The sequence below is a fragment of the Cottoperca gobio genome, chromosome 20 (assembly GCF_900634415.1).
Source record: "Cottoperca gobio chromosome 20, fCotGob3.1, whole genome shotgun sequence".
In the NCBI taxonomy this organism is placed as follows: Eukaryota; Metazoa; Chordata; class Actinopteri; order Perciformes; family Bovichtidae; genus Cottoperca; species Cottoperca gobio.
This window is the reverse complement of record NC_041374.1, coordinates 5,001,237-5,027,937: the sequence shown is the minus strand read 5'-3', so window position 1 is coordinate 5,027,937 and position 26,701 is coordinate 5,001,237. Positions and strand designations below refer to the sequence as shown.

At 44.5% G+C, this 26,701-nt stretch overlaps 3 protein-coding genes across 10 annotated transcripts in view; 2 read left to right on the top strand and 1 right to left on the bottom strand.

Moving 5' to 3' along the window:
* Window positions 1-20,031, top strand: part of asap1b (ArfGAP with SH3 domain, ankyrin repeat and PH domain 1b) — a 40,775-nt gene extending 20,744 nt beyond the window's left edge. The window contains exons 7-30 of one of the 7 annotated variants that reach the window (XM_029457460.1): window positions 1,655-1,740; window positions 3,281-3,356; window positions 3,585-3,671; window positions 4,278-4,286; window positions 4,559-4,659; window positions 4,782-4,851; window positions 6,325-6,412; window positions 6,590-6,638; window positions 8,147-8,313; window positions 10,347-10,480; window positions 10,694-10,785; window positions 10,864-11,050; window positions 12,351-12,436; window positions 13,224-13,339; window positions 13,428-13,495; window positions 13,902-14,009; window positions 14,363-14,591; window positions 15,610-15,678; window positions 16,319-16,480; window positions 17,451-17,529; window positions 17,619-17,683; window positions 17,767-18,332; window positions 18,477-18,599; window positions 18,710-20,031. In XM_029457460.1, coding sequence (XP_029313320.1) covers window positions 1,655-1,740; window positions 3,281-3,356; window positions 3,585-3,671; window positions 4,278-4,286; window positions 4,559-4,659; window positions 4,782-4,851; window positions 6,325-6,412; window positions 6,590-6,638; window positions 8,147-8,313; window positions 10,347-10,480; window positions 10,694-10,785; window positions 10,864-11,050; window positions 12,351-12,436; window positions 13,224-13,339; window positions 13,428-13,495; window positions 13,902-14,009; window positions 14,363-14,591; window positions 15,610-15,678; window positions 16,319-16,480; window positions 17,451-17,529; window positions 17,619-17,683; window positions 17,767-18,332; window positions 18,477-18,599; window positions 18,710-18,784 — 2,892 coding nt within the window. In that variant the 3' untranslated portion in view covers window positions 18,785-20,031. The remainder of the gene's footprint in view (window positions 1-1,654; window positions 1,741-3,280; window positions 3,357-3,584; window positions 3,672-4,277; window positions 4,287-4,558; window positions 4,660-4,781; window positions 4,852-6,324; window positions 6,413-6,589; window positions 6,639-8,146; window positions 8,314-10,346; window positions 10,481-10,693; window positions 10,786-10,863; window positions 11,051-12,350; window positions 12,437-13,223; window positions 13,340-13,427; window positions 13,496-13,901; window positions 14,010-14,362; window positions 14,592-15,609; window positions 15,679-16,318; window positions 16,481-17,450; window positions 17,530-17,618; window positions 17,684-17,766; window positions 18,333-18,476; window positions 18,600-18,709) is intronic. The other 6 variants (XM_029457461.1, XM_029457462.1, XM_029457464.1 and 3 more) reach the window with 6 other exon arrangements.
* Window positions 20,032-20,134: 103 nt separating this feature from the next.
* Window positions 20,135-22,406, bottom strand: eef1a1l3 (eukaryotic translation elongation factor 1 alpha 1, like 3). Its single transcript, XM_029457467.1, has 7 exons — window positions 22,153-22,406; window positions 21,894-22,073; window positions 21,527-21,823; window positions 21,295-21,445; window positions 20,819-21,075; window positions 20,506-20,740; window positions 20,135-20,430 (listed from the first exon to the last, which is right to left on the bottom strand). The coding sequence occupies exons 1-7, from the start codon at window positions 22,294-22,296 to the stop codon at window positions 20,321-20,323; spliced, it is 1,374 nt and encodes a 457-aa protein (XP_029313327.1). The 5' UTR covers window positions 22,297-22,406; the 3' UTR covers window positions 20,135-20,320.
* Window positions 22,407-23,052: 646 nt separating this feature from the next.
* The window catches only part of fam49bb (family with sequence similarity 49 member Bb), a 28,125-nt gene continuing 24,476 nt past the window's right edge, over window positions 23,053-26,701 (top strand). Inside the window, exon 1 of one of the 2 annotated variants that reach the window (XM_029457470.1) lies at window positions 23,053-23,199. The gene's annotated coding sequence lies outside the window, so the exon portion shown is untranslated. Of the gene's footprint in view, window positions 23,200-23,602; window positions 23,623-26,701 lie in introns of those variants that run through there. The other variant, XM_029457471.1, reaches the window with a different exon arrangement.

Here is a 26,701-nt window from a genome sequence, read left to right as displayed (position 1 = left end):
AGTCAGACAAAAGGCCTTTGTGGTTTTGGCCACTTGTTTCTGAAGCAGCCTCTCTGTAAATGGTAGTTAGTCAACTCTGTGGTTTAAAGAATTTGCCCTAAAAAGGATTTTGTTATGAGACCATAATTAACTTGTTTCTATACATATATGATGTGATAGTTTCAGGCCAAGTGAACAAGCGAACAAGATATGCTTCTTTTCAGTCAGTCATTTGTAAACTGCATAAATTTAGGTTCTGTCTGGACAAAATCATTTTTAATCAATCCAGAAAACAGCTGGCAGACGAATCGTTAATATACATAATGGTCAGTCGCAGCCTTACAAGATGAATTATTGATGTAAAAATGACAAGATCGTGTCCATATTGTAACCTTTGTTTAATCTGACCTTAGCTTTGTGTTCTGTAGTCGACCGTTATGTGATTCATCTGCATTTTTAAACCAATAAAAAGAAGAGACTGACATTTCCTAAACCAACAGTCTTAAGAAAATAAATTCCAGCGCTGCTGCTGCTGCTGCTGCTGCTGCTGCTGCTGCTGCTGCTGCTGCTGCTGCTGCTGCTGCTGCTGCTGATGTTGTGTGTCAGTCGGGACAGTCGCTGCAGTCAGTGGCACAATCTGTTCATCCCACTTAACCTCATTTCTCTGTGTGTGCGTGCACTCTCACGCTCTCTCCGTCTCTCGCCGTGTTACTCAATCACCAGATTACTAGATGCACTCACTCTCGCACTCTTTTCATCCCTGCGCTGCCAGTGAAGGAGTGCAGAGAGGCAGGGCTCAGCAGGCTGCATTATGTCCCGCTCAGACACCGCAGCAGTGCGAGCGATGCTGCTCATTCACACAAAAGAGTTCCAAACACGCACATGCGGCAGCGCTCTCCAAAACACTGAACCCACACAGGGCTCAGACAAAATGTGGATAATCTCCCATCCAACAGGCGCTGTCACACAGACAAAAGGGACAGCACATGCATGCATTCACACACATATATATGCACATACACATGCACTCATGCGTACGCTAACACACATGCATCCACGCACGTGATGTCAGGAGCAAATTGAAACTGTATGAGGCTGTCGGGAAGCTTCAGAAAGTGTTTGTGTTGTAGATAAAAATGTTTTGCTGTGGAGCTGAAAGTGGTCTTTAGCTGTGACTCTTTGTAAATCTCTGCAGATTGGCATGCTGTGGGATTAGCTCAGATTAAGATTTAAATTTTTTATTTGTTTGTTTTGGATTCTCAGACACCCAGACTGAGTGTACCACCAACAAAGCACTTCCTCTGGAGGCTATTCTCTCCTTTTGTACGATGCTAATGTGAAATTATTTCTCAACATCCTTTTGAAACTTTATTTAGATCAAGGCCGACTGGTTGGTGTTCTCTTGTACTGCCGGTGTGTTTACCAGTCTGGTCCCCACTCCAAGTTTCAAGGCAGTCTTGGCTCGTACATCAAAGCTTTCATGAAGCACTCAGATGAGATCATCATAATGCAAAATGTTCATACTCTTAAGTGTCTATGGCAAAGCAGAAGTCTGTATTCTCTGTGTAACAGCTCTGCCGCATTATACCTCATTAAACCAAAAAATAAAGAATCCTTTAAACACTCCCTGGATTTAAACTCCTGGCTGAACTCTGCACTTCTCTTTGCTTTGCAGTACCTGATCAAAGTAAATGAGATCAAGACCAAGAAAGGAGTGGACCTCCTCCAGAACCTGATTAAGTATTACCACGCTCAGTGCAAGTAAGTACCACCTTAATCCCCCTGAACCCGAATGTGTGAAGCTCCCCTGTTGTGTGCATCACACCCACTTAGAAATGTGTCTCAAAATACAGTAAAGGAAAAGGTTGTGTGTGTCTCTCCGTCTTTGCAGCTCTTGATGTCAATTTTCTATCTCCTGTATGATTCACAGACCTTGAGGGGGCACAGTTGTGTATATATAGCGCTCATAAATATGCACAGGTCATCATACAGATATGTTCTGACAGCTGTGGGGTTTGGTGGGTAAATAAGTGGGCGCTAGAACCGCAGCTCACGACGGCCTGTGACGGAATGACAAAATTTCTCCCAGCGTTGCTAGGTCCTGTCACAACACTGGGACAAAACAATATACTTCCCCAAGTAATGTGTTCGACCTGGGCCTTGATCGATCGAGGAGCTGCAGTGGTGATGGATTAAAAAGCAAAAGAAAGCAGGATGACGAGTGTGACTGCTCGCAGCTAGAAGGAAGAAAACAATCTGTACATTGTTTTGCCATCTGAACTACTTCATTCAACAAAATAAGAACGGCAATTAAAGGAAAATGTATGTATTTAGCACCAGCCCCAAGAAAACCTGCACTCTAGGAAGAATGACATTAGACATTCGATAAACCTTTTGTAGTCAAAGTAGTATTGTCCAAATCCCTTTGGTTGAATGCAGGTAAATTGTCTGTGTTGAGGGCAAAAGGGGGGGGAGCGCATTGTCCGAAATGCAATTTCTGAACGCATCAGCCATCACCTGACTTATCATCATACGATTTAGCTTGATATTAGCTTGTAAACGGTTTACTTGTGTAAAAATCTGGCCTCTTAACTCCACCTCCATTCTCGCGTCTCAAGTTGCTCGTCGGAGTGTAAACAAAGAGCAGCTCACGGAAAAGGAAGTCTCGGACCAGATATCCGCTGGCTACACCGGAGCTCCCCAAATAGATAACAACAGCAAAGTGTGTTGCTTTTCTCTTTAAACTTACAGACGCATCACTTCTACGTCATGCACACAAGCTAAATCAAAAGGGAGCTACAGCCTCGTACTTAACGTGGGGAGCCGGATGGAGTGGGAGCAGAAATGTGGGATCCTCCATGTGCACATTAAAAGAAAACAAGCAGAGGAGAGATGTGACAGAGAAAGTAATGAGCAGAGGAAGGGAGGGGAGGGTGGGGTGGGGTGGGGTGGAGAGAGGGAGGTCATTAGTGGTGATTTGTGACTACAGCGCTGCATCGAGGTGTGTAACGCTGACAGATCTGTGATGGATTTCAGGATGTGCTAAGCACCTCTGCAAATTTGCTGTGGACTCGGCCAGCTACGATTTCTGTGCCAAGACGCAAAGGCGCCAGAACAAGCCGAGCCATACATTAAACATAAACTGCACCACTCTCTCCGAGTGGCCTTCACAGTGGCCAAAAGCAGCACGGTCTAACACCTGACATTTGCAAAGTAGTAATTCCCGTAAATGACCGACGTGTCTCTCATATTTATTCCAATGCATGTCAGTGAGCTTCACGTGCACCTTTTTGTTCCGCAGTTTCTTCCAAGATGGCTTGAAGACAGCGGATAAGCTGAAGCAGTATATAGAGAAGCTGGCAGCTGATCTCTACAATGTAAATACTCACATCTTTACCTTTCCGTCTCTTTTTATGCTTTTATTTTGGCTTTATTTTCCGAGAATCAAAAAAAAAAGTATATTTTCAAATAAAGAAAGTAACGGGGAAGTGTGAGACTTTATTTTGTAGCAGAGAAATGGATTCCAGTGTTGGTATTTATTACACGAGCTAAATGTAAACACAGCTGGTAATCACTTTTCCTCAACTTTGCGTTTTCTTTCTCAGATCAAACAAACTCAGGATGAGGAGAAGAAGCAGCTGACTGCCCTACGGGATCTGATCAAGTCCTCCCTCCAGCTGGACCAGAAGGAGGTAGGCGGGTCACATTCAGAGACACACCGGACACATTTAAACGTGAAATTCTTAACAAGGTCAGCCCAAACACAGCCGTATAGGGCTAAACACAGCAATGTCAGACCTCATTCACTTAACCAGCCATGTTGCTCCAGGTGCCACACAGACATGCTTTTACCACGCACCTCCTCTCACGCCACTACCCGGTTTGGAGCTTGTCTCCTGCAGCACAGAGCGAGTGCCCAGTGCTGTACCATGCTGGTAGCCAGTGTGTGGTCGGCTTTGCTGGTGACCAGTGTTGTGCCTCACTGGCTGCTCAGTGGAGAGCCACTCACTGCCGACTTAACACCACATTTCATCACTTAAAAACACTGCCAACTCCGGATTTACTTGTTTTTCACACATTCACTCTCTTTCTCAGTCCGCTGTTCTGCATGACACAATCTATACAGCCTATCACATGTAATGTTCACTTCCTGTAGCTTCTCTTGCCAATAGCACCCACGTTAAGCACAACATTTAGAAAGTAACACTTTCACACACAACGCATTGCACCTGAGCTGGATCTTTCACACCTCTCCCCTCTATCTCTCCCCTTCTGCCTTCTGCTTGTCTGGAATCAAGTCTAGAAGAGTAAGTGCTGGTGCATGCTGAGCATGCTGAACATGCTGAGCATGCTGACATCTGTCTGTTCTGCTTGACAGTAAAGTGATTTGGCACTTTCAGAGGCTTCAGAGCATGCCTTATAGATTAAACTTTCCTGTGAAAAGACGTTGTACTGTGATGTTTAAGTATCGGTTTGTGGTGTGTTTGTGTCAGTGCTGCATGTCTTTCAGCAGCTTCTCTGTATACTGCTAAACATCTTTTTTGTTTGCTATGTGCACATATTGTGTGGATTCCCACAGGACTCTCAGAGTAAGCAGGGTGGCTACAGCATGCACCAGCTGCAGGGAAACAAGGAGTTTGGCAGTGAGAAGAAAGGCTACCTGCTGAAGAAGAGTGATGGGTAAGCATTATTTAAAAACACTATAGAGCGCCATCCATGGTGCATTAAAACTTAAAGTGCACACAGATAAGAAAGACACGACAAGGCCTTTCCTAATGTGCTCCCTCCCCTCTTCTTCACAGACTGAGGAAGGTGTGGCAGAGGAGGCAGTGCTCAGTGAAGGGGGGCATGCTCACAATCTCTCATGCCACAGTGAGTACAAGACACACACACACACACACACACACACACACACACACACACACACACTAATTGTGCGGATCAAAGGGAGAACATCATGCGGGGAGGCTGTGTTGGGCTTTCTCAATCTGGAGGCTGGCAGAGTGGAATTGACATAGATGGGTTGTCATGGCAACCCTTTCTCCCCCTTCTCACCGCCCCTCCCCCCTCCGCCTGCTGCGCCTCGGTGACTCATCGCAGAGAGTGTGAGCGTACTGTATATGCTGGCACGTCTGCGGGGTCGTCTCCACTCTTGTGCAGCTGCAGAAGCCGCTTCCCTGCGGACACTGCCGGACTCTCAAAGCTGAATTCAAAATCTGAATTAACTCTGTGACGCTGTCTGTCGTTTGAGTTATAACCTCCCACTGAGCCTCGGACAAAGACTGAGCAGCTTAGCACAATCCGTAAGTTTAGCTAATTGTGGCAGAGAAGTGGCAGATGTCTCGAGGTATAGTCTGTGAAATGTTGGCCTGATTGTCACTGTACGTAGGAGCTTCTATCCACCATACTTTATGTTACAGTAGGACTATAGATATCATTCAAACAAAGATGACCTGATTCATATCTCTGTGGATCAAACTGAAGTTTGTGACAGCTGCTTGGGCAACACTTCTTCAACAGGCTGGGTAGCTTATATGAATAAATGAACACAAACAATAAGTAACCCTTTTTACCACATCCCTTAGTGTTCACATGAACCTTCCCTATATGAAGGCTCCCTGTGGAAGATCATGTCGGATCAAGTTGTTACCACTTCTTAAATAAACTCTTCTGGTTTGCGAGCCTCACGCAGTGCAGGATATTTTCTTTTCTGCTTTATTAGAAAGCTTTGAGAGAGACACACATTTCTTCTGCAAACAAACTTAGTTGCTCAGTTGCCCACGAGCTCAGGGGAAGTGGTTGTCTCAGATATGGTTTGAAAGGGACTAAATCTTTAACCTATCTGTCACACTTGGTAGATACACGAGAGCTTATAATCCTTTCTCTCTGTCTGGATGCTGTTTACCGCCACTCCAAGTTCTTCCTTTTTCTTTCAGAACTTGTGGCAGATGAACTCTAAGTGACTCGAGTTCACATGGCAGGTTGCCAGCAGGCCAGCAGAGCTCCACGGCTCATCACAGCCTGTTAGCATTTCATTAGCACGTGCCCGGGCACTGGCAGGAGACAATACTCAGTATACATGTGCCAACTGGGCCCATTATTACAGCACACAGCCCAGCCATCACGGTCAGGGGGCCAGGAGAGGTCCTGGGTTCAACCTGTTTCTGTGTGACACAACACTATAGCTTATGAAATCAAATATTAGTATGTTGCTTATTTATGTTGGACCAATCCAGACATTTGAAAATAAATATCAACTGAAACAACAATAATTCATTTCTAGAGACCCTTATGTGTAATATTTGTTATGATTGTATATTTCCTCAATCTGTTTGTGCTCCACAGTCCAACAGGCAGCCGGTCAAGCTCAACCTGCTCACCTGCCAGGTCAAGCCGAGCACAGAGGACAGGAAGTGCTTTGATCTGATTTCTCGTAAGTTTCACATGTGTTGCGTGTTAGTTGTATACATCAGTAGGAGACAGTTGGGGAGTTCCTTCCTTGTATAAACATCAAGGGGAAAATAACAGACTATTTACTGTTTTGCCGTCTGTTGCTTCTCGTATTCTGAAGTGCGAGATTACTTAACGTCTTCGTTTCTGTATTCAACAGATAACCGGACTTATCATTTCCAAGCTGAAGATGAACAAGAGTTTGTCATGTGAGTAAAATTGCATTTATCAGAGTTACTGAAGGTGTCTGAGTTTACCTTTAAGCTTCTCATATCTGACCACCTTTACCCAAAGTGAATGAGTTGATGACAAACTCTCACCTAATGTGTTATCAATGGAAGACAGAAGAGAGACTGTTGAGGCAGCGACAGTTCCAGGATAAAAGTGGGTTTTGTGGTCTGCAGTAATTCATCTTCGCTTGAGGCTAATGCTCAAGGCTACATTAGCAGCTACTAGCATAATGTCCGACTGAACTGTGGTCGGTTGAGTTGCTTTGTGGGTAATGTAGGCGTATGTTAAAGGAGTGCAATGCTAAAAGTACCGCTTTAACAACTGCTTATTGTTGAAAGAATATCACATGTAGGGGAGTAATACATGTATTATTTATAATAAGTTATTTCATACTGTAAGAAAACATTTGGGGAAAAGAATCTGACTTTTTCTAAATTCAATGTTAGTTAAGGGCACGGATAATTAAAATATGAAGCTAATATGGACATTTCTTGGCCTTGAAACGCTCAGACAACACACTGAAAACTGAATCTTCTTGAGCTGTCTGGACTAAAAACTCTTTTGCGACACACTTCTACTCTGTTCTGGACTCGCATGTTCTCACTCTGATGCCTTGCTGTGGTTAAACACTGCATCTCCATGTAATTGTCGTCCATTGGGATCCAGCTTGCTGCTCCTCACTGCTACTTCTGTCACGCACTTCCACATGCAGCAGCAGCATCTTCATGGGATTTTCCATCAAATATTTAGTATTCCATAGGGCTCCTGCTTTGTGCAATCACGCTCCCCCTTCAATTAGGCTGGGAGCATAGTGTAATGCATAATACAACACACAAACGCTTTGGCTCAGCATCTGTACACCTACGCATCTGTGGATTCAAATATCTTGTTCTTTCACACATACAGATAAACACACAATCTAACACATTGGTTCATGTGCCCACTCTCTGTCTGGCCTCGGCCTTTGCAGAAAGGGTTGAGTGACAATGACGGAAGAAGTGCATACGTCAGGCTCATAAAGCCCAGCGTGCGTGCGTGCGTGCGTGCGTGCGTGCGTGCGTGCGTGCGTGCGTGCGTGCGTGCGTGCGTGCGTGTAAGAGGGTAGACTGCAGGAGCAGATTGTGGGTTGTAGAGAGCTACAGGAGGCCATGTTTGAAAAGCAGCTACATTGTTTCCTATCTACTTGATTCTTAATAACCACAGCGTGTGTGTGTGGGTGTGTATATTTGTGTGTGTGTGGGTGTGTATATTTGTGTGTGTGTGGGTGTGTATATTTGTGTGTGGATCAGTTCTACAGATAGTTGACTTAAAAGGTTGGCTTTCATAACCTTACATTATTATACGTTATACGTTATTATTTTCTAGAGAATAAATTATTATTTGATTCCCAGAAAGATTATATATATCTTCATTAACTAAAGAAAGACTATAAGTAAAAACCTCTTATTGTTTTATAACACCAGTAATGATGTGCTCCCTTGTGCAGCTGGATATCGGTGCTGACCAACAGTAAGGAGGAGGCCTTGAACATGGCGTTTCGTGGCGAGCAGCGCAGCGGAGGCGAGGACGGTTTAGAGGATCTGACTAAAGCCATCATAGAAGACGTGCTGCGCATGCCAGGCAACGAAATCTGCTGCGACTGCGGAGCTGCAGGTGTGTACTGCTGCTGTTCTGTTTGTCCAGAAAGGGATACAAACATACACATGCTCATCCTGTTTGTGCTTCATCAACCCTCACCTTGTTACAGGAGAAGACGAAACACCTTCACTTCAGCATTTTCTGATTTCACTGTGTGCAAATGTTTTTTATTTAAAGACACACACCAATTTTGATTTCTCTGCAATGTCACAGCTGCCCTGAACTCAGTGTCCTTCAGTTAGACGGTAACTGAACAAGCTACAAATCCCCCTGCAGCCTTCGACAAACGAGCGCGCGTGTGTGTGTGTGTGTGTGTGTGTGTGTGTGTGTGTGTGTGTGTGTGTGTGTGTGTGTGTGTGCACAAGCGTTGTTAGCATTCAGGACACAACCTGATCCTGATCCTCCCCCCACATTAGGAAGCAAAGACTCAGCACTCGGCAGTGGCGTAGACATTCAGGCCCTCTGATACTTAACACACACACACACACACACACACACACACACACACACACTCTGTCAACACAAACACACACACACATACTCTGAGGGTTGAAAAAACAACAACATCCTTACGTCACGTCGTTACATAAGTTACACGCGCTCTGTCGACGCCTGCAATCTGCAGAGAGGGGCGGTACTCTGTCATGTCTATACTCTTGTTCCTGCATCCGATCATGTACAGTACACAATGTATGTCCCAGATGTGGAGTTAAGCTCCGTTTCCTCTTTGATTCCTGTTGTTTTTTCCTCTATCAATGGCTCTGACAGGGTTTCCTTTCCTCAGTGCATAAAATTCACGGTTGGAAGGTCGTTTTAATGACTTTGAAAGGTCACCTCATTGTTCCCTCTGGTCTGAGTAGAAAGAGGACGACTCCATCTCATGTAATATTCTCCCAGGATCTCCCTCGATAAGAGACAGCTTTGCAGCTTGAGCATTAAGCAGCTATAGAGGTCACTGTGCATCAGCTCATCATGCCTAACATGCACCCTGTGACCTATCACCAGCGTGCATCTGTTCATTACGTTGTGAAGATGTGTGTGCGGGCCTGCCGACTGCCTGTGTTTCTGTGTATGACTCATTGTTTTTTGGACATTACCACCGCCGTCTGCCTGGTGCTCACTTGTCAGATCCACACCGAACAACATCAGCATCAGCAGGCTCACAACCAGCCCAGCTCTACGTTTCCAAGCTTGTTTTAATCTCCCAGATTGCATCAGAACATCAGGCAGTGACGTCGGTCAATAACAGCGGTTTAGAGAGGAGAGCGCTACATCACGGCGCACTCGTGCCGTTTGCTTGGCAGTCGGTTACACAATGGGCTCTATCTCCCTCCTGCAGTGTGACGTGACTGTGGACACTGTGTGTGCCTGCCACAGTACTCTAGTGGGCTGAAATGTATTGTTGTTGATGTATGAATAAAGATAGCGAACATCCGGTTAATTTAATGTTCAGAATAATGTCTCATCAGCTGAAACTTTGTTTTTATCAGGTGAAATAATTGTGGAAAATTGTTGTGTTTATTGCCACATTTAGAAAGTGTGTCATCTCGTGAAGACAATCACAGCACAGTAATAAAGGAGTTATGGAGCTGGAAATGTATTGATGGTTATCTTTGTACAGTGGCTTCAGTGGTTGTGGTGTTAACCCTCACAATTAAAAAAAGAGTAATCGCTCCTGTCAAGGCTCAACATTTCCCCCCCCCAAGTTCTGCAATCATACAGGAATAAATCAAATGTAGTGACGCTGAGAAACCAATTGTTGTACTGACAGGCTTAAAGGGACAGGACCTCATTTACTGCTGAATCTCTTGCTTGTTTATTCTTTAATACTTATTCAGGGTATTTATGTGATGGTTGAGAGCAGCGATAGGATGACGTATCCCAGGCTGGACTTGGGTTGAAGTTTGTGAGGCATATGTCCAACTTGTAATAGTGTTACTGCACTTACACCATATGTCCACCCACTTGTGATCACACCGACTACAGCAGCAGACTGTAGATTATGGAGAACATTAACAAAAGCTTTCTCTTATTCTCTGTGTTTATAGATCCTAAGTGGCTGTCCACCAACCTGGGGATCCTGACCTGCATCGAGTGCTCTGGCATCCACCGAGAGATGGGGGTCCACATCTCCCGCATCCAGTCCATGGAGCTCGACAAGCTCGGAACCTCAGAACTCTTGGTGAGTCAGACATGTGAAGCCAGCGGTCCCCCGCCCTTTTACTATTTTAATCTCAAGTGAAATATTAGAAATAATGAAAAAGTAGTGGAAACACTGGAGAGGACGGAGATACTCCCAGAACCAATGTGCTCATCTGTCTCTGAGAACATGCGAATGCTCTTCAACTTTTGTGATCTAATGCTGATTTTTTTCTTCCCCTTCTTCCTCGCCCAGCTGGCCAAGAATGTAGGGAACAGTAATTTCAATGAGATCATGGAGGGAAACCTCACTACCCCTACTCCAAAGCCCACTCCATCCAGTGACATGTGAGTTCTCTCTGAGCAGAAAGCTAAAACGTTTGTTTGAACGCAAACAGCCGACTGAATTCTTCTTCTCCTCCACAGGACGGTGAGGAAGGAGTTCATCAACGTTAAATATGTGGACCACAAGTATGCGAGGAAGACGTGCACGTCTGCGTCGGCTAAGATGATCGAGCTGTTTGAGGCGGTTCAGTCCAGGGATCTGCTGTCCCTCATCCAGGTCTATGCGGAGGGGGTGGAACTTATGGAACCGCTCCCCGAGGTTGGACCGGTGAGTCCTCAAAGTGTATGCACAGAGCTTACATGGTCAGGTTAATCTTCATCGAGAAACAACATGCTGATCCTTTATTTATAGTCTATCAAGATTTCTGCCTTCACTCACTGTGTTTTGGCCACTTGGTGGTTAATATGAGGAACTTGTTAGCAGTTAGCAGCACAATGATTCTTCATTTCATTCATGTTTCTGTCCAATATTCACTCTCTTTTAGCTCTGTGTTTGGTCTCTTCCAACTTCTGAAGGAAATATGTGGATCTTTAGCAGCTAAATGCAGTTTGCAGTGGCTTCAGTATATATATATATTTCTTTATGCCACACACCATGATCTCACACTGGACTTACAAGCCCCAGAATCGTCCCTCTCGGAGCTCTCCACGTGTTACTGCAGTGGTTCATCGCCACGGGAGGTTTTACAGGCAGCAGGACGACCAACGCGGACACATTTCTACCAGTTGGTGAATTATTTGGCCGGTAAAAAAAAAAAAGGTGTAACAGTTGGAAAACGTAGAGCCATCCGGATAAGTTCACCAGCAGGTGGTGATATCCAGCACATTGTAGGGCATCATCTCATTTGAGTTCATATTTACTCCGATGACGACATCTGCGGCAGCATAATTCATGTCTCTGCTTTTCATTCTGTGGCTCGGCTTGGATGTTGTAAATGCCGTAAAACAACACGGGTGATCAGACTTCATCTGACATAAATGGGTCAAGGTTTTTATAACACAGACATGGTAGTTCCCCTGATGAAAAATTAAGTGTACAATGCAGCAGCAGAATAAAAGAGGATATCGCTTGGTGACAGAGGGAGCTGCTGCTGCTGTCTGCGCTGTGAAGTGTGACTCACCGATATCTGATCTGCTGTTGTCAGTGCATCTGAATGGCTGCTGACAGCACAGTGACATCCCACTCCCCTGCAAAAGCAGACACAGACAGGGATGCGTGACTACATACAGTCCTTACTCTTCCCTATAGAAGCCAAGATGCCACCAAATGCACAGCACATATTCCCCCCCCCCCCCCCCCATATACATTTAATCTTTCATCTCCATCTTTAATGCTGCACCTAAAGAAATTACATCGAGTTTTAATTCACAGATAAAAATTATTGCAAGATACTCGCAAAACTGTACAAATGTTAGCTCTGCCTGCTGAAATATAATTTTTAGGAGCCATTTTGTTTACTGCAGCTTGTTTAAATGCTGAAAGAGACGCAGAGAGGGAGAGAATACAGAATGGATGCTGCACAAGATTGTCTCATCGTGTCTTTGCTGTGTTTGATGGCCCCCTGCAGGAATCCGGAGAGACAGCACTGCACTACTCTGTACGGACTGCTGACCAGACCTCACTGCACTTAGTGGACTTCCTTGTGCAGAACAGGTACAGGTTTAAGATCAATGTTCATCAAATAGAATTGCATAAGTGTGCATTGGTTTACAGCTGTCAAAATATGTTCAAACACATCAGCGGTTTTGAGATGAATGATATAGTAAACAACAGTTTTGTGGAAACACGCAGGATCCAATGATGTCTGTGTGTCTGCTGTGAGTGTTTCTTGTTCTGCGCTCTGTATTAAAGCAGAGGACGTGCAGAGGAAAGCTTAGCGCTGCACAGCTCCGCTCATATTCCCACAAGGCAAACAGAAATGGGTCAAGCACTTGTTCCCTGCCTTAATTTATTCCTCTCTTTTCAATTGTTTACCCACCACTGCTCTAACTGCACACACAAGAAGTGGAACCCTGTCATTAATTAATAGCTGTGCTCATATGGTTTCATGCTAAGCCCTCATTATTTAAGATATTTCTCTTGCCCCTCTGTAAAGGGATTATTTACCTGCTGTGACAGCGAAGAGGGAAGCTGGTTCGGCATGGCTAATACATCAAACAATCTTTCTTATATTTAGTTTTTACAGCTGATTACAAGTGCAAACCTCAGAGTATCAACGGGAACAGAAAGAAAATGTTTTCTCTCATGCAAAATCATAACTTTCTGGATAATAACACCTGAAGCTGCAGGAGTGTGGAAATCCCCCTCAGGATTGTGACCTGTGTGTGTGTGTGTGTGTGTGTGTGTGTGTGTGTGTGTGTGTGTGTGTGTGTGTGTGTGTGTGTGTGTGTGTGTGTGTGTGTGTGTGTGTGTGTGTGTGTGTGTGTGTGTTTTCTCCCAGTGGAAACCTGGATATGCAGACGGAGTGGGGGAACACCGCCCTGCATTACTGCAGCATGTACGAGAAGCCCGAGTGCCTCAAGTTACTCCTGAGGGGAAAGCCAGCTACTGATATCAGTGAGTCACATGTCGAGGTCCATCCTTTCATTAATGTCATCTGTACGCCAGACTCTCAACTGTTGATCATGCTTCCTCCCCCCTTCAGCCAATCAGAACGGAGAGACGGCGCTGGATGTTGCCAGGCGACTGAGGAACATTCAGTGCGAGGAGGCAGTAAGTACAGCGGATTTTAATGCTCTAAAGAAAAAAATGTTTCATCGAAGAAGAAGAAGAAGAATAATAATAATAATAATACACGCAAATGACAGAAAAGGTTGTGGCGTGTAGATTGTGGTTGAGTAAACATCGTGTTAGATCATTCAGAACACTAGATGGCAGTCAAAGGTCTGTCTCCAGCCTGAGGCAGCAGTGACAGCAGAGTGGAAGTAATTGTTGATGTATGTTAGTTATTAACGCTTACATGGCCATGCAGACAAAAAATAATCTGTTTTAAATGCATTATAAAATCCAGGAAAGATGAAATGATGTATGATTATCCTTATAGTGTTACACGTTCCCATGGCTTGGGATAGTATCTATCTATCATGTAAGTGATGAGCGTGTTGTGTTTGCGTGTCAGCTGGTGCAGGCTGCAGAGGGGAAGTTCAACCCTCACATCCACGTGGAGTACGAGTGGAGCCTCAGACTGGAGGAGATGGACGAGAGCGATGACGACCTCGATGATAAGGTTCGAACAGAGCGTCGCATTCAGTCGCTTGGGCTTGAATTCAGTCAGGTTTTCAACACGCGCCGTGCAGTGCTGTTGAAAGCCAGCTAACGAGAGACGACCCTGCGCCAGTAAAAGCGCGTGATGAGGAAATATGACTGAATACAATAAGTTTGGAGTCAGTGTGTCGAATGTGGTGAACACCCGGGATGTGTTGGGAATATTAATAGTAATTTATTTGGGTGCTACATGGTAAGAAGTGGGCCTTAAGTTACAAAAGGTTGAGAACCCCTGTATTAAAGAATCTGCATGTTGGGTTATGACGTTAGCTCTGCATACGACTGATGTCGGCTCCGTCTCATGTCCCTCTGCAGCCCAGTCCCATCAAGAAGGACCGGTCCCCGAGGCCTCAGAGCTTCTGCCACTCCTCCAGCCTCTCTCCACACGACAAGCTCTCCCTGCCGGGCTTCATCAGCCAAAGGGACAAACAGCAGCGTCTGTCCTACAGCGCCTTCACCAACCAGATGTACAGCGCCTCCACCGACCTCACCTGCTCCCCCGTGGCCGACGGGCCGCCGCTGCCACCTAGGAACCAGGGCAAAGGTCAGAACTGCCTGCTCCAACATCCACCGTGTTATCAGTCTCTAGTTTATAACCACGACGGGCAGTAAATCCAGGAGATCGTGTTCTGCTAATGTCTCTTGTGCAAATGTCAGCCTGCGATGCAAATGGTTGTCTGTATGATTTACTGTGTCTGATCAGCGGAGAGAAGATAGTCTTTGTACTGTACTTTATTACGTCTGTTAATGTTTGATTATAGCCAGGACAGGATCAGGTGCACAGGAATCACTTTTCTGGAAAGTTTCTTCTTTGTCAGTCAGTCAGTTCACACACACACACACACACACACACACACACACACACACACACACACACACACACACACACACACACCCTACAGTGGAATGCAATTTGTCAACACAAAAATCAGAGGGCGGGGGGCAGGTGTCATTAAGATTGCATTACACAGTAAACATGCAGGAGAGGGCAGTGTGGCAATAGTTAGTCAGGCCTGAGAAAGAGAAGCTGGATACACACTTCATCATTTTCCTCCACACATCATGCACGCGTTGCACTGTGGCCGTGCTGTCGTTGCACTATTGCAATTAAAGATAACACTCCTCCCTCTGTGGAGGGGTTTAAAACACTAACCTCTTTAGTACAAGTCATTTTAACCCTTTATTGAGCTTTTAAATCTTATTTTTATTAACAACAAGTGAAGTTTTAAAGTTTGATTTGCGCAAAAATAAGATTGAAAGGCTGAGTAAGAGGCTAAATGTACACACACACACATATATAGAATGACGTGCTAGCTCTGCACATGCTCCAGATTAGCAGCGCTCGCTCCCACTGGGTACTGAAGAGCTCGCCCCCGGGGGCTTCGCACCATTTTTCCTCTTCTTTTTTTTTTCCTCTTTGCTTTCCACTGATAAGATTTCATCTTGTTATTTTACAGTGTGTGGGAGCAGCTCTTTTGAAGACTGACATACTGTAGATTCTCTCCCACACTCCTCATCTCGCTCTCTTTTCTTTCTCTTTTTTTGTTTCTCTATTCTTTCAGCTCCACACTTGGCATTCCTTGGCTCTCATTCGCACTACGCCACTCTGGCTGGCACTCGACCATACATCAGTGAATATCCTGGTTTTATGTTTTCCCCCTTACTGGGCTGTGTGCCCCCATATATACACTTATCCCTCAGTTGTTTCCTGCTTTACAGCTCACATTTACAGGGTGGTGGTGTTTATTTAAGTAAACAATGGGGCCATGTAGGCACGCTGCGTCTCCAGTTTATTATTTCTTGCCTACATGAATTTTTGTCTTACTGGGAATCATGTCCCGCCATCCTTGAGCTGTAAACTCTTAACCACAGCTGATTCCTCCCTGGCTGAGCTCTCTGTTAGCTGCTCTTCACTCTACTTTTCTCTATATTAGTGAACAGTGAGTCCCATTAGACACAAACAGGCGTATTCCTAAACAAATTCACGAGTAAAGACACCAAAAATATGCTCACACCCCAAATCCTAGCGTCCCTTTTCATTATTTTTGTATTCCCGTTGAGAAATCTCTGTTTTATATTTGTTGTTTCCTCATTTTGTCCTGGAAAAAAACGTATTCCTGAAAGCAAAAACCTTTTTTTCCATATTTTCCACTCCTCCTCTCCTCCATGCTTCATTTTCCTCTCCTTTTATCTTCTCTGGGTTTTGGGGGTTAACAGAATGACTTTTGGGAAGCCTCGTCACCTCATGTGTTTTATGTATCGCTCCTCCAGCTCCTCCCCCATCTGGCCCTCCCTCTACACTCACACCAGGAGCCAGCTCCACCCTGTCCAAGAAGAGACCTCCGCCCCCACCTCCTGGACACAAACGCACCCTGTCTGACCCACCCAGCCCGCTCTCTCACAGTCCACACAGTAAAGGGGGCTTGACTGGGGGTGAGACACAAGCACACGTCCGAACAGTAGGGCTGGTTTCACTCAGGCATGACTCCAGCCTGAAGCTCGGATGTTTTCATTGTTTCAAAATTTTCAGGGTTATTTTAACAGATCCAGATAAAGCTTGTAAGAAGACCTCGAGTTAGAAGGAATTTTCAATTGTTTAGAGATTTCTTGGGGGTTTGAGGGTTTTTCCATTTAGAGTCAGACTATTGCATTGTTATGTCTCTCTGTGCAACTCAAAGGTACGCTTAATGGATATGAATAGGACACAACTTTGATTATTATGGATTAATCTGTATTTTTGTTTTGATTAACTGATGAATCATTTGCTCTAAAATAAATCTCAATTTTAATATTTATTTAAGTCCAGGGTGACAACCTTTTAAACGTTTTTAAGAAATGATTCAGTTTCACTAGAGGTAAAAGAAAAGCAGCAAATCTTCACACAAAAGCTGGAACTCTGGAGCTTTTTCTAGAGAAATGAAATGAAACATCTCAAGTTCAGTTAAGTTCACCAATAAACATACGTTCAAATTGCACAAAAAGACATCAATGACTCAAATGAAAGCATCAGTTTGTTTGACTCTGGTTCATGTGCACTGAACAGTGATACTGTAACACAGATAAAATCACCTCAGTCATCTTACCTGCAATCATCTGTGGGTATAATGGGGATAAATGACACCGTTATTCCATTTATCATTGGTCCTCTGTGGTGTTTTGTGCATTCTGTGTCACCCATACAGTAACACCCAACCACTAATTAAATGATGACACTTAATTGCGCAACCTCCAAATAACTCGGGCTCATGGAAAGCTCAGCCAGATGACGCCTCCCTCCATTATTTTTTTTTTTAACCATCACAGCATGTTCATTTATTTCCACATTTATATCACACTAATCTCTGGGTTAGTGCTCTGTTATGGTGTTGAGTAATCTGTGTCGTCATCAATGTCAATGTTTTAGGAAGCGACTCCACCCCTCCTCCTGTCAGCAAGATGTCTCCTGTTTCTAACAAGTTTGAAGGAATCCCTCAGCAGCAAAGGTACCGAAACAATGTCATGCATCTCAAGCATCTTCTGAGGTTCTGCTTTATTAAATGTATTTAACGTCATATCAAAAATGTTTTCCCAGCACTACTTCCATCAACACAAAGTCAACACTTGGTCCAAGGGTTCTTCCCAAACTACCTCAGAAAGGTACAGCCTTTGTCCAGTTTTTATTTTGATGCAAGCTGTTAGATTGAAGAAGTTTTTAAGTAATGAGATGCTTTTCTCTCCAGTGGCATTGCGGAAGATCGACACCATACACCACCCGTCTATGGATAAGCCCAGCCTCCCTCCAGAGGTCTTCCAGAAGTCCCCGCCGGCAACCGAAACCCCGCAGAAGGCTCCTCTGGCAGACCGGCCTCATCCGGGAGACCTGCCCCCCAAACCCCAGCCGTCTGAACTTCCTCCTAAACCCGGAGAACTTCCTCCGAAGCCGCAGCTCTCTGACCTCCCTCCTAAACCTCAGCTGGGAGACCTCCCGCCCAAACCCCAGCTCAAAGACCTGCCTCCGAAGCCTCACCTCGCAGACATCCCCCCGAAACCTGGAACAGCCGAGTCCACTCCCAGGCAGCCTCCCGGAGACACGGTGCAGAGGCCTCAAACGCAGCCTCCACCTCCACCTCAAGCTCAGCCCCAGCCCCAGCCCCAACCACAGCCTCAGCCTCAGCCTCAAGACTCGCCGTCACCTAATCAGCAAGCAAATATAGGGACCCCCCCCCAACAATCTGCTGAAGACACCAATGGGACACCAACAGGGACTGCAGAGACCCCAGTGCCCCTCCCGCGGAAGATCAACACGGTATGAACATGCTTCTTTTTCAGTAAAAGTGTTTTTTACCCAATGATGTTTTCAGCAGCATATATTATGAATGCTAAGCTAACTAAGCTAAGTAAAAGAGAAGGCTTTGTTAGCTATGAGCAGTTTTGTTATGTGTATGTCCAGGGGAAGAGCAAATCCCGTCGGGTGAAGACGATCTATGACTGCCAGGCTGACAATGATGACGAACTGACGTTTGTTGAAGGAGAGGTGATTATAGTTACAGGAGAAGAGGACCAGGAGTGGTGGGTGAGTCCAGCCTCAATACTACACTTTTTTGTTATTTCTAGCCCTTCTTGGTGTTCTTGGAACCATCACAAGAAGCAACTTTTTCTCACACGTTCTCTTTACACTTCCAGATCGGGCACATTGAAGGAGAGCCGGAAAGAAAAGGGGTGTTCCCTATGTCTTTTGTGCACATCCTGAGTGACTGACAGTCAGAGAGACTTGCACCACGCCTCTCCCTAAATTGGGAGCTCCTGTAAATAGCTATCATAACACCTCTTGTCACACGACAAGTGTCCTAAAGAAGAGGAAAAAAAAAAACAAGAAACCCAAGAAGGCTCATCTAGCCATGGATGCCTCATCCATGCTGTACAAAGAATGTGTGTATTCTTCCTTTACCAGTATTATCTTAACCCTATAGCACGGCTGTGAAGAAGCCACTCTCAAAACCCTAGCACTTACCTAAAGTCTATGTTTATGCTGTTACTGTGTATATATGTATGTAAATATATATATTTGTGTGTGAGTGTATATACATGTTTTATTGTACAAAACATGTACCATTGCGCTCTACCCGTCAGAATAAGCATCAGGGCGGTAGACTTTGAATTTTATCTGTATTGATTTTACTGGCCCTCGAGTAATGATCAGCTTATTTCTGGAAATTAAAGAAATGGAATATGAAATAGGTCATGTCACTATCCACGTCTTGCATCCCCCGTTTACCACCATAGTTGACTGAAGAGGCTGCAGTCTCCCACTGATCTTCCCCCAAAAATCGAAACCATTAAATGTACTTCCTCGTTCTTGCTTGCTTTGTGTGTACACGTATTATGGTTGTTTTACAGTATAGAAACCTGCTGCTACTGTGGTGGAATATCAAAGCCTGTGGTTCACTGTAGGTCACTAATTTACTCCTCGTTACACGGTTCACTGTATGTATGCTCTGCGTAAACGCGACGCCATCTCCAGTTCTTTGACTTTCTGTGCATGGTGCAACAATGACTGGAATTGAGTGGAGTGCTGCGTTCAAGGACACTCACCTCAGGGTTAGAAGAGCCACTATTACGCAGGACTACACATAAGGTATCCTGTTTTTAAAGCCACTATTGACGACAAGTACGGGAAACTCAAGGACATCTTAGCAATAACTTGATTTTCTGACAGGTTCGAAACGTCACACCTGTGTTCAGTGTCTTGTAAAAACCTTATGAGCTTGACATTTTTAAGTTTGAGTCATGCAATATCATTCCATGTTACTGGATGCAGTACATTTCCAGGTTTGCCTGTGAACCAGAGATGTCTTTTAGAAGCACGGTGGACTTTGTAAAAGGCTGGAGAGCTGATGTATTTTCACCTAGTCCTCACTGACTTGCAGTTTCTTCTCCCCCCCCCCCCCCATGTTAAGGAACAAACCCATCAACCCATTGTATCATAAATAAAGTGCTGTACTGAAGTCCGAGCCTGTTCTTTTGCTTTATTGTATGCATTTAAGATAAGACAAAGCTGTGGTGGATTGTTTACTTGCAGTAGCTGCACAATGATCCAATCAGTCAAGACAATGTTCAAATAATTCTTTTATTTTGTAGTCTCAACAACTCAACCAAAGTTTTACAGCCAATGCAACAGCTTCTTTTGGATTTAACATTAACACAGGAATAACTACTAAACATAAATATTTTGTGTCACAACACAAATTACCAAAAAAAATAAAGCAGCCATACCAGAATATACTGGTAAACAAACTATTTACACACTTGGGCTTTCTGTGGAAGTTTTGATCCTTGGTCCTTCACCACTGACTTGATGACGCCTACAGCGACGGTCTGTTTCAGGTCTCTGGCTGCAAAGCGACCTGGGGAAGAAACTCAAACGGTAAAAACACTGAAGGGCAACATGTGGAGATTTTAGACTTATTGGATTGACGTACCTAAGGATGGGTATGAGAAGAAGCTCTCCACACACAAGGGCTTGACGGGGATCATTTTGACTGTAGCAGCATCTCCAGACATTAGTTGCTGCGGATGGTCCTCCAGTTTTTTGCCGGTGCGCCTGTCAAGCTTCTCCTTCAGCTCAGCAAAGCGACAGGTCACATGGGCGGTGTGGCAGTCCAGAACAGGAGAGTAGCCCGCTTTGACCTTCCCAGGATGGTTCAGGATGATCACCTAAGTGACAGAAATGCACTTTTATCAGTACAGGTGGCAACTACAAATAAGTTTCAATTTTAACTTCATTGAACCAACCTGAGCTTCAAAGCTGCTGACATCTGATGGAGGATCCTGCTGAGCGTTGCCAGCCACGTCTCCGCGCCGCAGGTTCTTGACAGCCACGTTCTTAATGTTGAAGCCAACATTGTGTCCTGGCAGAGCCGTCTGCATCCCCTGGTGGTGCATCTCGATGGACTTCACCTCAGCAGTGAGCTTGGCAGGGGAGAACATCAGGGTCATGCCAGGTTTGAGGACGCCAGTTTCTATCTTACCAACCGGCACAGTCCCAACTCCTGAGGGGGATGAACAAAGAGCATTTTAAAGTCAACAGCAGTCGTAAAGTTTTAAGTTTAAGCTTTCATCAACTGGCAAACATTGTCGTTCTCCCCCCCCACTCTAATCCCTGCATCACACCTGTACCTCATTTTCTTGATTGGACCTGATCAATTGAGTTCAGGCTTGGACACAAAGTCAGGTCAACAAACATTTAATTTACTTGCAGCTCTTTCTACCTCCAATTTTGTAGACATCCTGCAGAGGCACTCGTAGGGGTTTGTTGATTGTGCGCACTGGTGGTTGAATGGAGTCCAGGACTTCTAGTAGAGTTTTCCCACTCGCATGTCCGTCCCTTCGTCTGGATTTCCAGCCATGGAACCAGGGCATCTGTAGAGACACACACACACACACACACACGTTTGTGTTGCATGTCCCGAGCAGATATTGTAACTTTAAAGCCATCCTTACCTTTTGAGTTGCAGTGATCATGTTCTCCCCAGTCCAACCAGAAATGGGCACGAAAGGCACAGTGGTGGTGTCGTAACCAATCCTCTTGAGGAAGCTGCTCACGCCTCGCCCTACTTCGTCAAAACGTTTCTGGCTGAAAGGTGGTTCAGTCAGATCCATCTTGTTCACACAGACTATGATCTGCTTGACACCCAGAGTGTAAGCCAGTAAGGCGTGCTCTCTGGTCTGACCACTTCTTGATACACCGGCCTCATATTCTCCTTTAGCTGCAGAGACCACCAGGAGGGCAACATCAGCCTGAAATGACAGTCATGATATTAGTGAAAAGAACTAGGAATTTAAACTTAGAGAAAGTGAAGAGACTTACCTGCGACGTCCCCGTTATCATGTTTTTAATGAAGTCACGGTGGCCAGGAGCATCAATTATAGTCATGGTGTATTTTTGAGTGTTAAATTTCAGCAGAGATATATCGATGGTGATTCCTCGCTCCCGCTCAGCTTTAAGCTTGTCCAACACCCAGGCAAATTTGAAGGAACTCTTCCCCATCTGTGAAATATAAAAGTATTTATAAAAAAACAGGTTTTAAAACATTTGTCGCAGGTTTTTTTTCCTCTTCTTTGCTCACCTGTGCTGCAGCTTTCTCAAACTTCTCCAGTTTCCTCTGATCGACTCCACCACATTTGTAGACGAGGTGTCCGGTGGTGGTTGACTTGCCGCTGTCAACATGGCCGATAATCACCACGTTGACATGAGCCTTCTCTTTCACCATGCTTGAAGTTGGTTTTGCAAACAATTAACGATACGCTTCTGCGATGAAATAGACACGTTCACGCTTCCAAATGCTATCGTACAATGTTTCTGATCAGCCAACTTTGGGGCGACTTTATACGCTGCTCCACCTGGCCACAGGTGATTGAAGACAGGTGTGCTTAATTAAGCTTAATTGGTGGCTGAAAGCTAAAAGAAGTCAAACGTTATTGTGAACAGCAGTGAGAAGGATTACATTATCTTTCATTAATATGCAGCAACATGCAGTTAAAGTAAGTTGTCACCTAAAGATCTCACATTACAGCATGACAGAGTTTGAATAAGTAACGATATATTAAAGAAACTATGGCTGCAAAGCATAAATGGACCAAACTAAAGTGGCTTTTAACAATAAAGAGACTGCTGATTGTGTCAAATGTGTTGCATATGCATATAAAATAGGGAAAACAGTCTTTTAGCACAGGTTTAAAGTGACTCAAGGGTCAAAGTGTAGGGTCAAATGGCGTATTAGCGCCCCCTAGAGCTTGTTCAAGGTTTATATTAGCTTCTTGCTCAAGGACACTTCGGCAGAGAGCATCTACTTTAACTCACTGTTAGAGTTTCTAATTAAAGCCGCGGTGAGACACAGTTAATAGACTAGGTCAGTTGTAATCCGGTTGACACCACCGTTAAAACACTGACCGGGCGGGACTATCTTCAGCTAGGGAAGGAAGGTGTATAACTTCCCCCTCCGCGCTCAGAGGTGGGACAAACCGAGCTCCCCTCTCGTTTGACGGCCACAATGACGCTCAATAACTAACCCGGAAACAGCACATCGCTTTCCTTCTTCTTTCAGCCCGTACCGCTGGCTTTCTAGCGTGGTATCCAGACGTCGACTCCAGTGTTTCCCCCTACGAGCATCAAGGTAAAGAAACAGAGAGTATTACCACTTTATCTCGCCTTCTTCTGTCCTCTCTTTCCCCCCCCCCCCCCCGGTACTATCCACCGGTTGCCATTCAAGCCGGGCTTGTTTTCACTGTTAGAGGCAAATTTAAGGGATGAATCATAAACATGTCGGGCGAAAATCAAACCCCCTTTACATTGCATTGCGAAGTTACTGTAAAATACAAATAGTGGCACTTGTTTGTTTTGTGTTTTTAAGTTACATCCCCGTTAACTTCCCCTTTTCAGGGCAGCGGTCTCAAGGTAGACGTCCGGCTACACCGCTAGCTCGAGCGCTTCCCTTTATTTGGCCAGAGGCATTGACTGTTACATGCTTGACCCATATAGCCTATTACTAATTCCAGGTTATCAGCTGTGTTGGTCCTCGTCTACACTAGAGAGACAGGTAATGTATTCCGTTTTAAACTCGGATTAGGACTGCTCGTTTCCAGGCAGCACATGATCCATCATTACAGCTGCATTAAAGGAAATGCTCACACTGACAGCTGGTTATAGCTGGTTTGTCTTTGATGAATTTCCTTCTGATTTAATGTATGATAGTACAAATACTCCCTAAATTCAAAGTATGATCAGCAAGATGTAGTGCTATTTCAATGCATTGGGTTGTAGCCTTTATGATCATTATAGGGTTTTTAAATCCACATATGCAAATCTAATATATATGAATGTAGCTGCACATCTGCAATATTTCCTTCTGAATTATAGTATAAAGTTGCATGAAATGGAAATATTCAAAGTTGTACTTTAGTACAGTATTTGTATATTCCTCCACTAATAAACTTGTCACATTTATTTCATTTGAAATGAGCTGACTGCGTGGAGTTGGTTGTTTTCTCGATGCATCAGTTTTCTGCACAATTCAACCCTTGCAATGCGCCATTTCCTTTCCGCCCAGTCTCTGCAAAGGTCCTGAAAGTGGAAGTGAAACATCCCAGAAAGCAATGATTTGATGGTATGTTAGGCAAGTGCAACTCTGTTGTGGTTGTGATGTAACGTTTGTCTCAAGTCTCATGGTCTCAGCTTGTGCAAAAAAGAAATGGGCCAATTGTGCTACACTGAGGTTGGTTAGACACAAGTTTAGAGACTCATACATTAGTTCAGAGATGTATATTTGTACCCTTTTACCTCTTCATGTCACAAAAGCATAAACAAGCTCTACAGACATGGCTGTTCAGAGTGTGTTTTGGGGGAAGAAAACACTGCTGGAGCTCTGCTGTTAATGATGTGCTGCATTTGTTTGTATCAGGAAACCTGGATTTACTGCAAGCCAGTGTAAAAAGGGTCTCTGTCCGTCATGTCAAACCCTGTTTTGTTGTGTCAAATAACATGCCTCCAGGTTATTTAATATGTCCTGCAATTCGTCTTCCTTATAAGTGCTACAGCACATTTTGAAAGAAGGAAGTGTTGCATCTTTCTCTATTTGCTTTTACCAGATTGACACACATAGTTCAGAGTCAGTGTCGACCTGTAAATATGGGCTGGATTATTTTGCCTGTAAAAATTGCAACAGCAGTTCAAAGATTGCAAAAGTGAGAGGAGAGAGAGAGAGAGAGAGAGAGAGAGAGAGAGAGAGAGAGAGAGAGAGAGAGAACTTGCGTAAAGAAAGTGAGATCTAGTGTCGAGCATTTTGTGGGTTCAGGAAGTAACCAGCGGGAGCTTTTTCTCACCTTTTTCGTGGAACGAGCATGAAATGAGAATATGGCTCATTTGGCACGATGTATTCCCTCATAAATCCTAGTCTAAAGCAGGTAGAGGCATGCAGGTGTATTTAGGCACGAAGCTTTCTAAATGAAACATGTATTGGATACTACCGCCACACCGTTGTACAAAGCAAACATTCAAAGCCCTCCCCAATAAGCAAATCATTCTTTTTAGCTTTTACGTGTTATTATTTACTTCTAATCCGGCTGTAATCTTGTCACACAGTTTTTGACTCCCAGTCTGTTTCTACGCGAGGATATTGTTGACATTAGATAAGATTTTTGCCGGCGCTTTACATCGGTGTTTGCGTTATGGGAGCTTTAATAACAATAGGGGCAGAGATGTGTTGAGTATGAACGTAATGAACTCTGTTAACCCCAGAGGAAGCCCGTGCAAGAGGATTCTCCACACACTTTCTCCAGTAAATATATTTTCTAGTTAGGACAACTGTAGATACTGTAGCTGGGGCGGTGACATGAGGGTAGAGTTAGTGTAATGGCAGGAGTCCTCCCAATTACCTTTTTAGGGCAGATCTGCTTAGACGGTTAAATGTCAAAGACCTGCAATTTATCGTTGTAGTTGAAATGTTTATTAGTCTGTAAGCGGTCCACACATTAATTTGGGAAACACTAGTGGGACATTATCTAATTGGGAATAAATTGTTGACTTCACTGGAATGTGACACAAGTCGCCAAGAGGTCCAGACCCCTCTTTGCAACCCACCCCCTTAAACACACCCAGTGTCACTGAGCCGCCGGCTGCAGGTTGGGTTACTGCAGTTATTCTCGGCATGAGGTTCACTGTAGTCTCCTGCTGACAGTCGGACTGTTTATTGTATTTCCGGCAGCAAGTAGATGCACTCGTGCTAAACGTCTCATCTAGAAGTCGTCGTTGTAACGGTTAACGAGTGCGGTTTTACTCTATTGTTGGGACAGGAAACCGAAATGTGTTTATTTACTAAACAGTGATGAATAATACTTCTCATACAATCTGCTGCGTTGCACCTTTCTTTGTCGTAAAATGGTGATGATTCACCAGAGTGGGAATTTATGATTAATGACTAAAGCCCCCCCCCCCCCCCCCCCCCCACCCTTTCTTTTTTTTTAATTAGTGCTTTGTTTGTGTGATCTATGGTGGGAGGACACAATAACACGAGCACTTGTGCAACGTCTTGTAATGTTGTGAAAATAACCACAGAGACACCTCTCTGACACAGTCCACACCAAAATTATATTTTATGATTTAGAAATCTGTTTACATCATATTGTTAATGTGTCCACACACACACACACACACACACACACACACACACACACACACACAGGTCAGGTGCTGCTGTCTCCAGCTTTATGCAGAATAGAGCTGTATTGATCCCTTTCTGTGGCGTAATGCTGTTTGTTCAGTTATTTGGATTACCTTCCTCTCTGTGATTTGGCCTGTGCAGCATTGTGCTCTAACACCGTTACCATGACACGGCTTAATGCTGGAGAGTTGGTGACTTCAGCGTCATTAAAAACATTTTTAAACGCTTTGGATTGTTGTTTTAAAAGAATGTAGTTTAATAGGCACTTGACTTACAATTTCAGCGCAGTGGACAATGCGCCGCTTGACATTTAAAATACAAATTGGAGTTTGTCATACACTTCTATGTGCTATAATCTCATTTGCCTCTTGAGTACACGCACTCCCTTCCATTGCAATTGCATGCCTCCTCTTGTCCATGAGCAGATCATACTTGAAATGATGACATGCGTGAATCACTC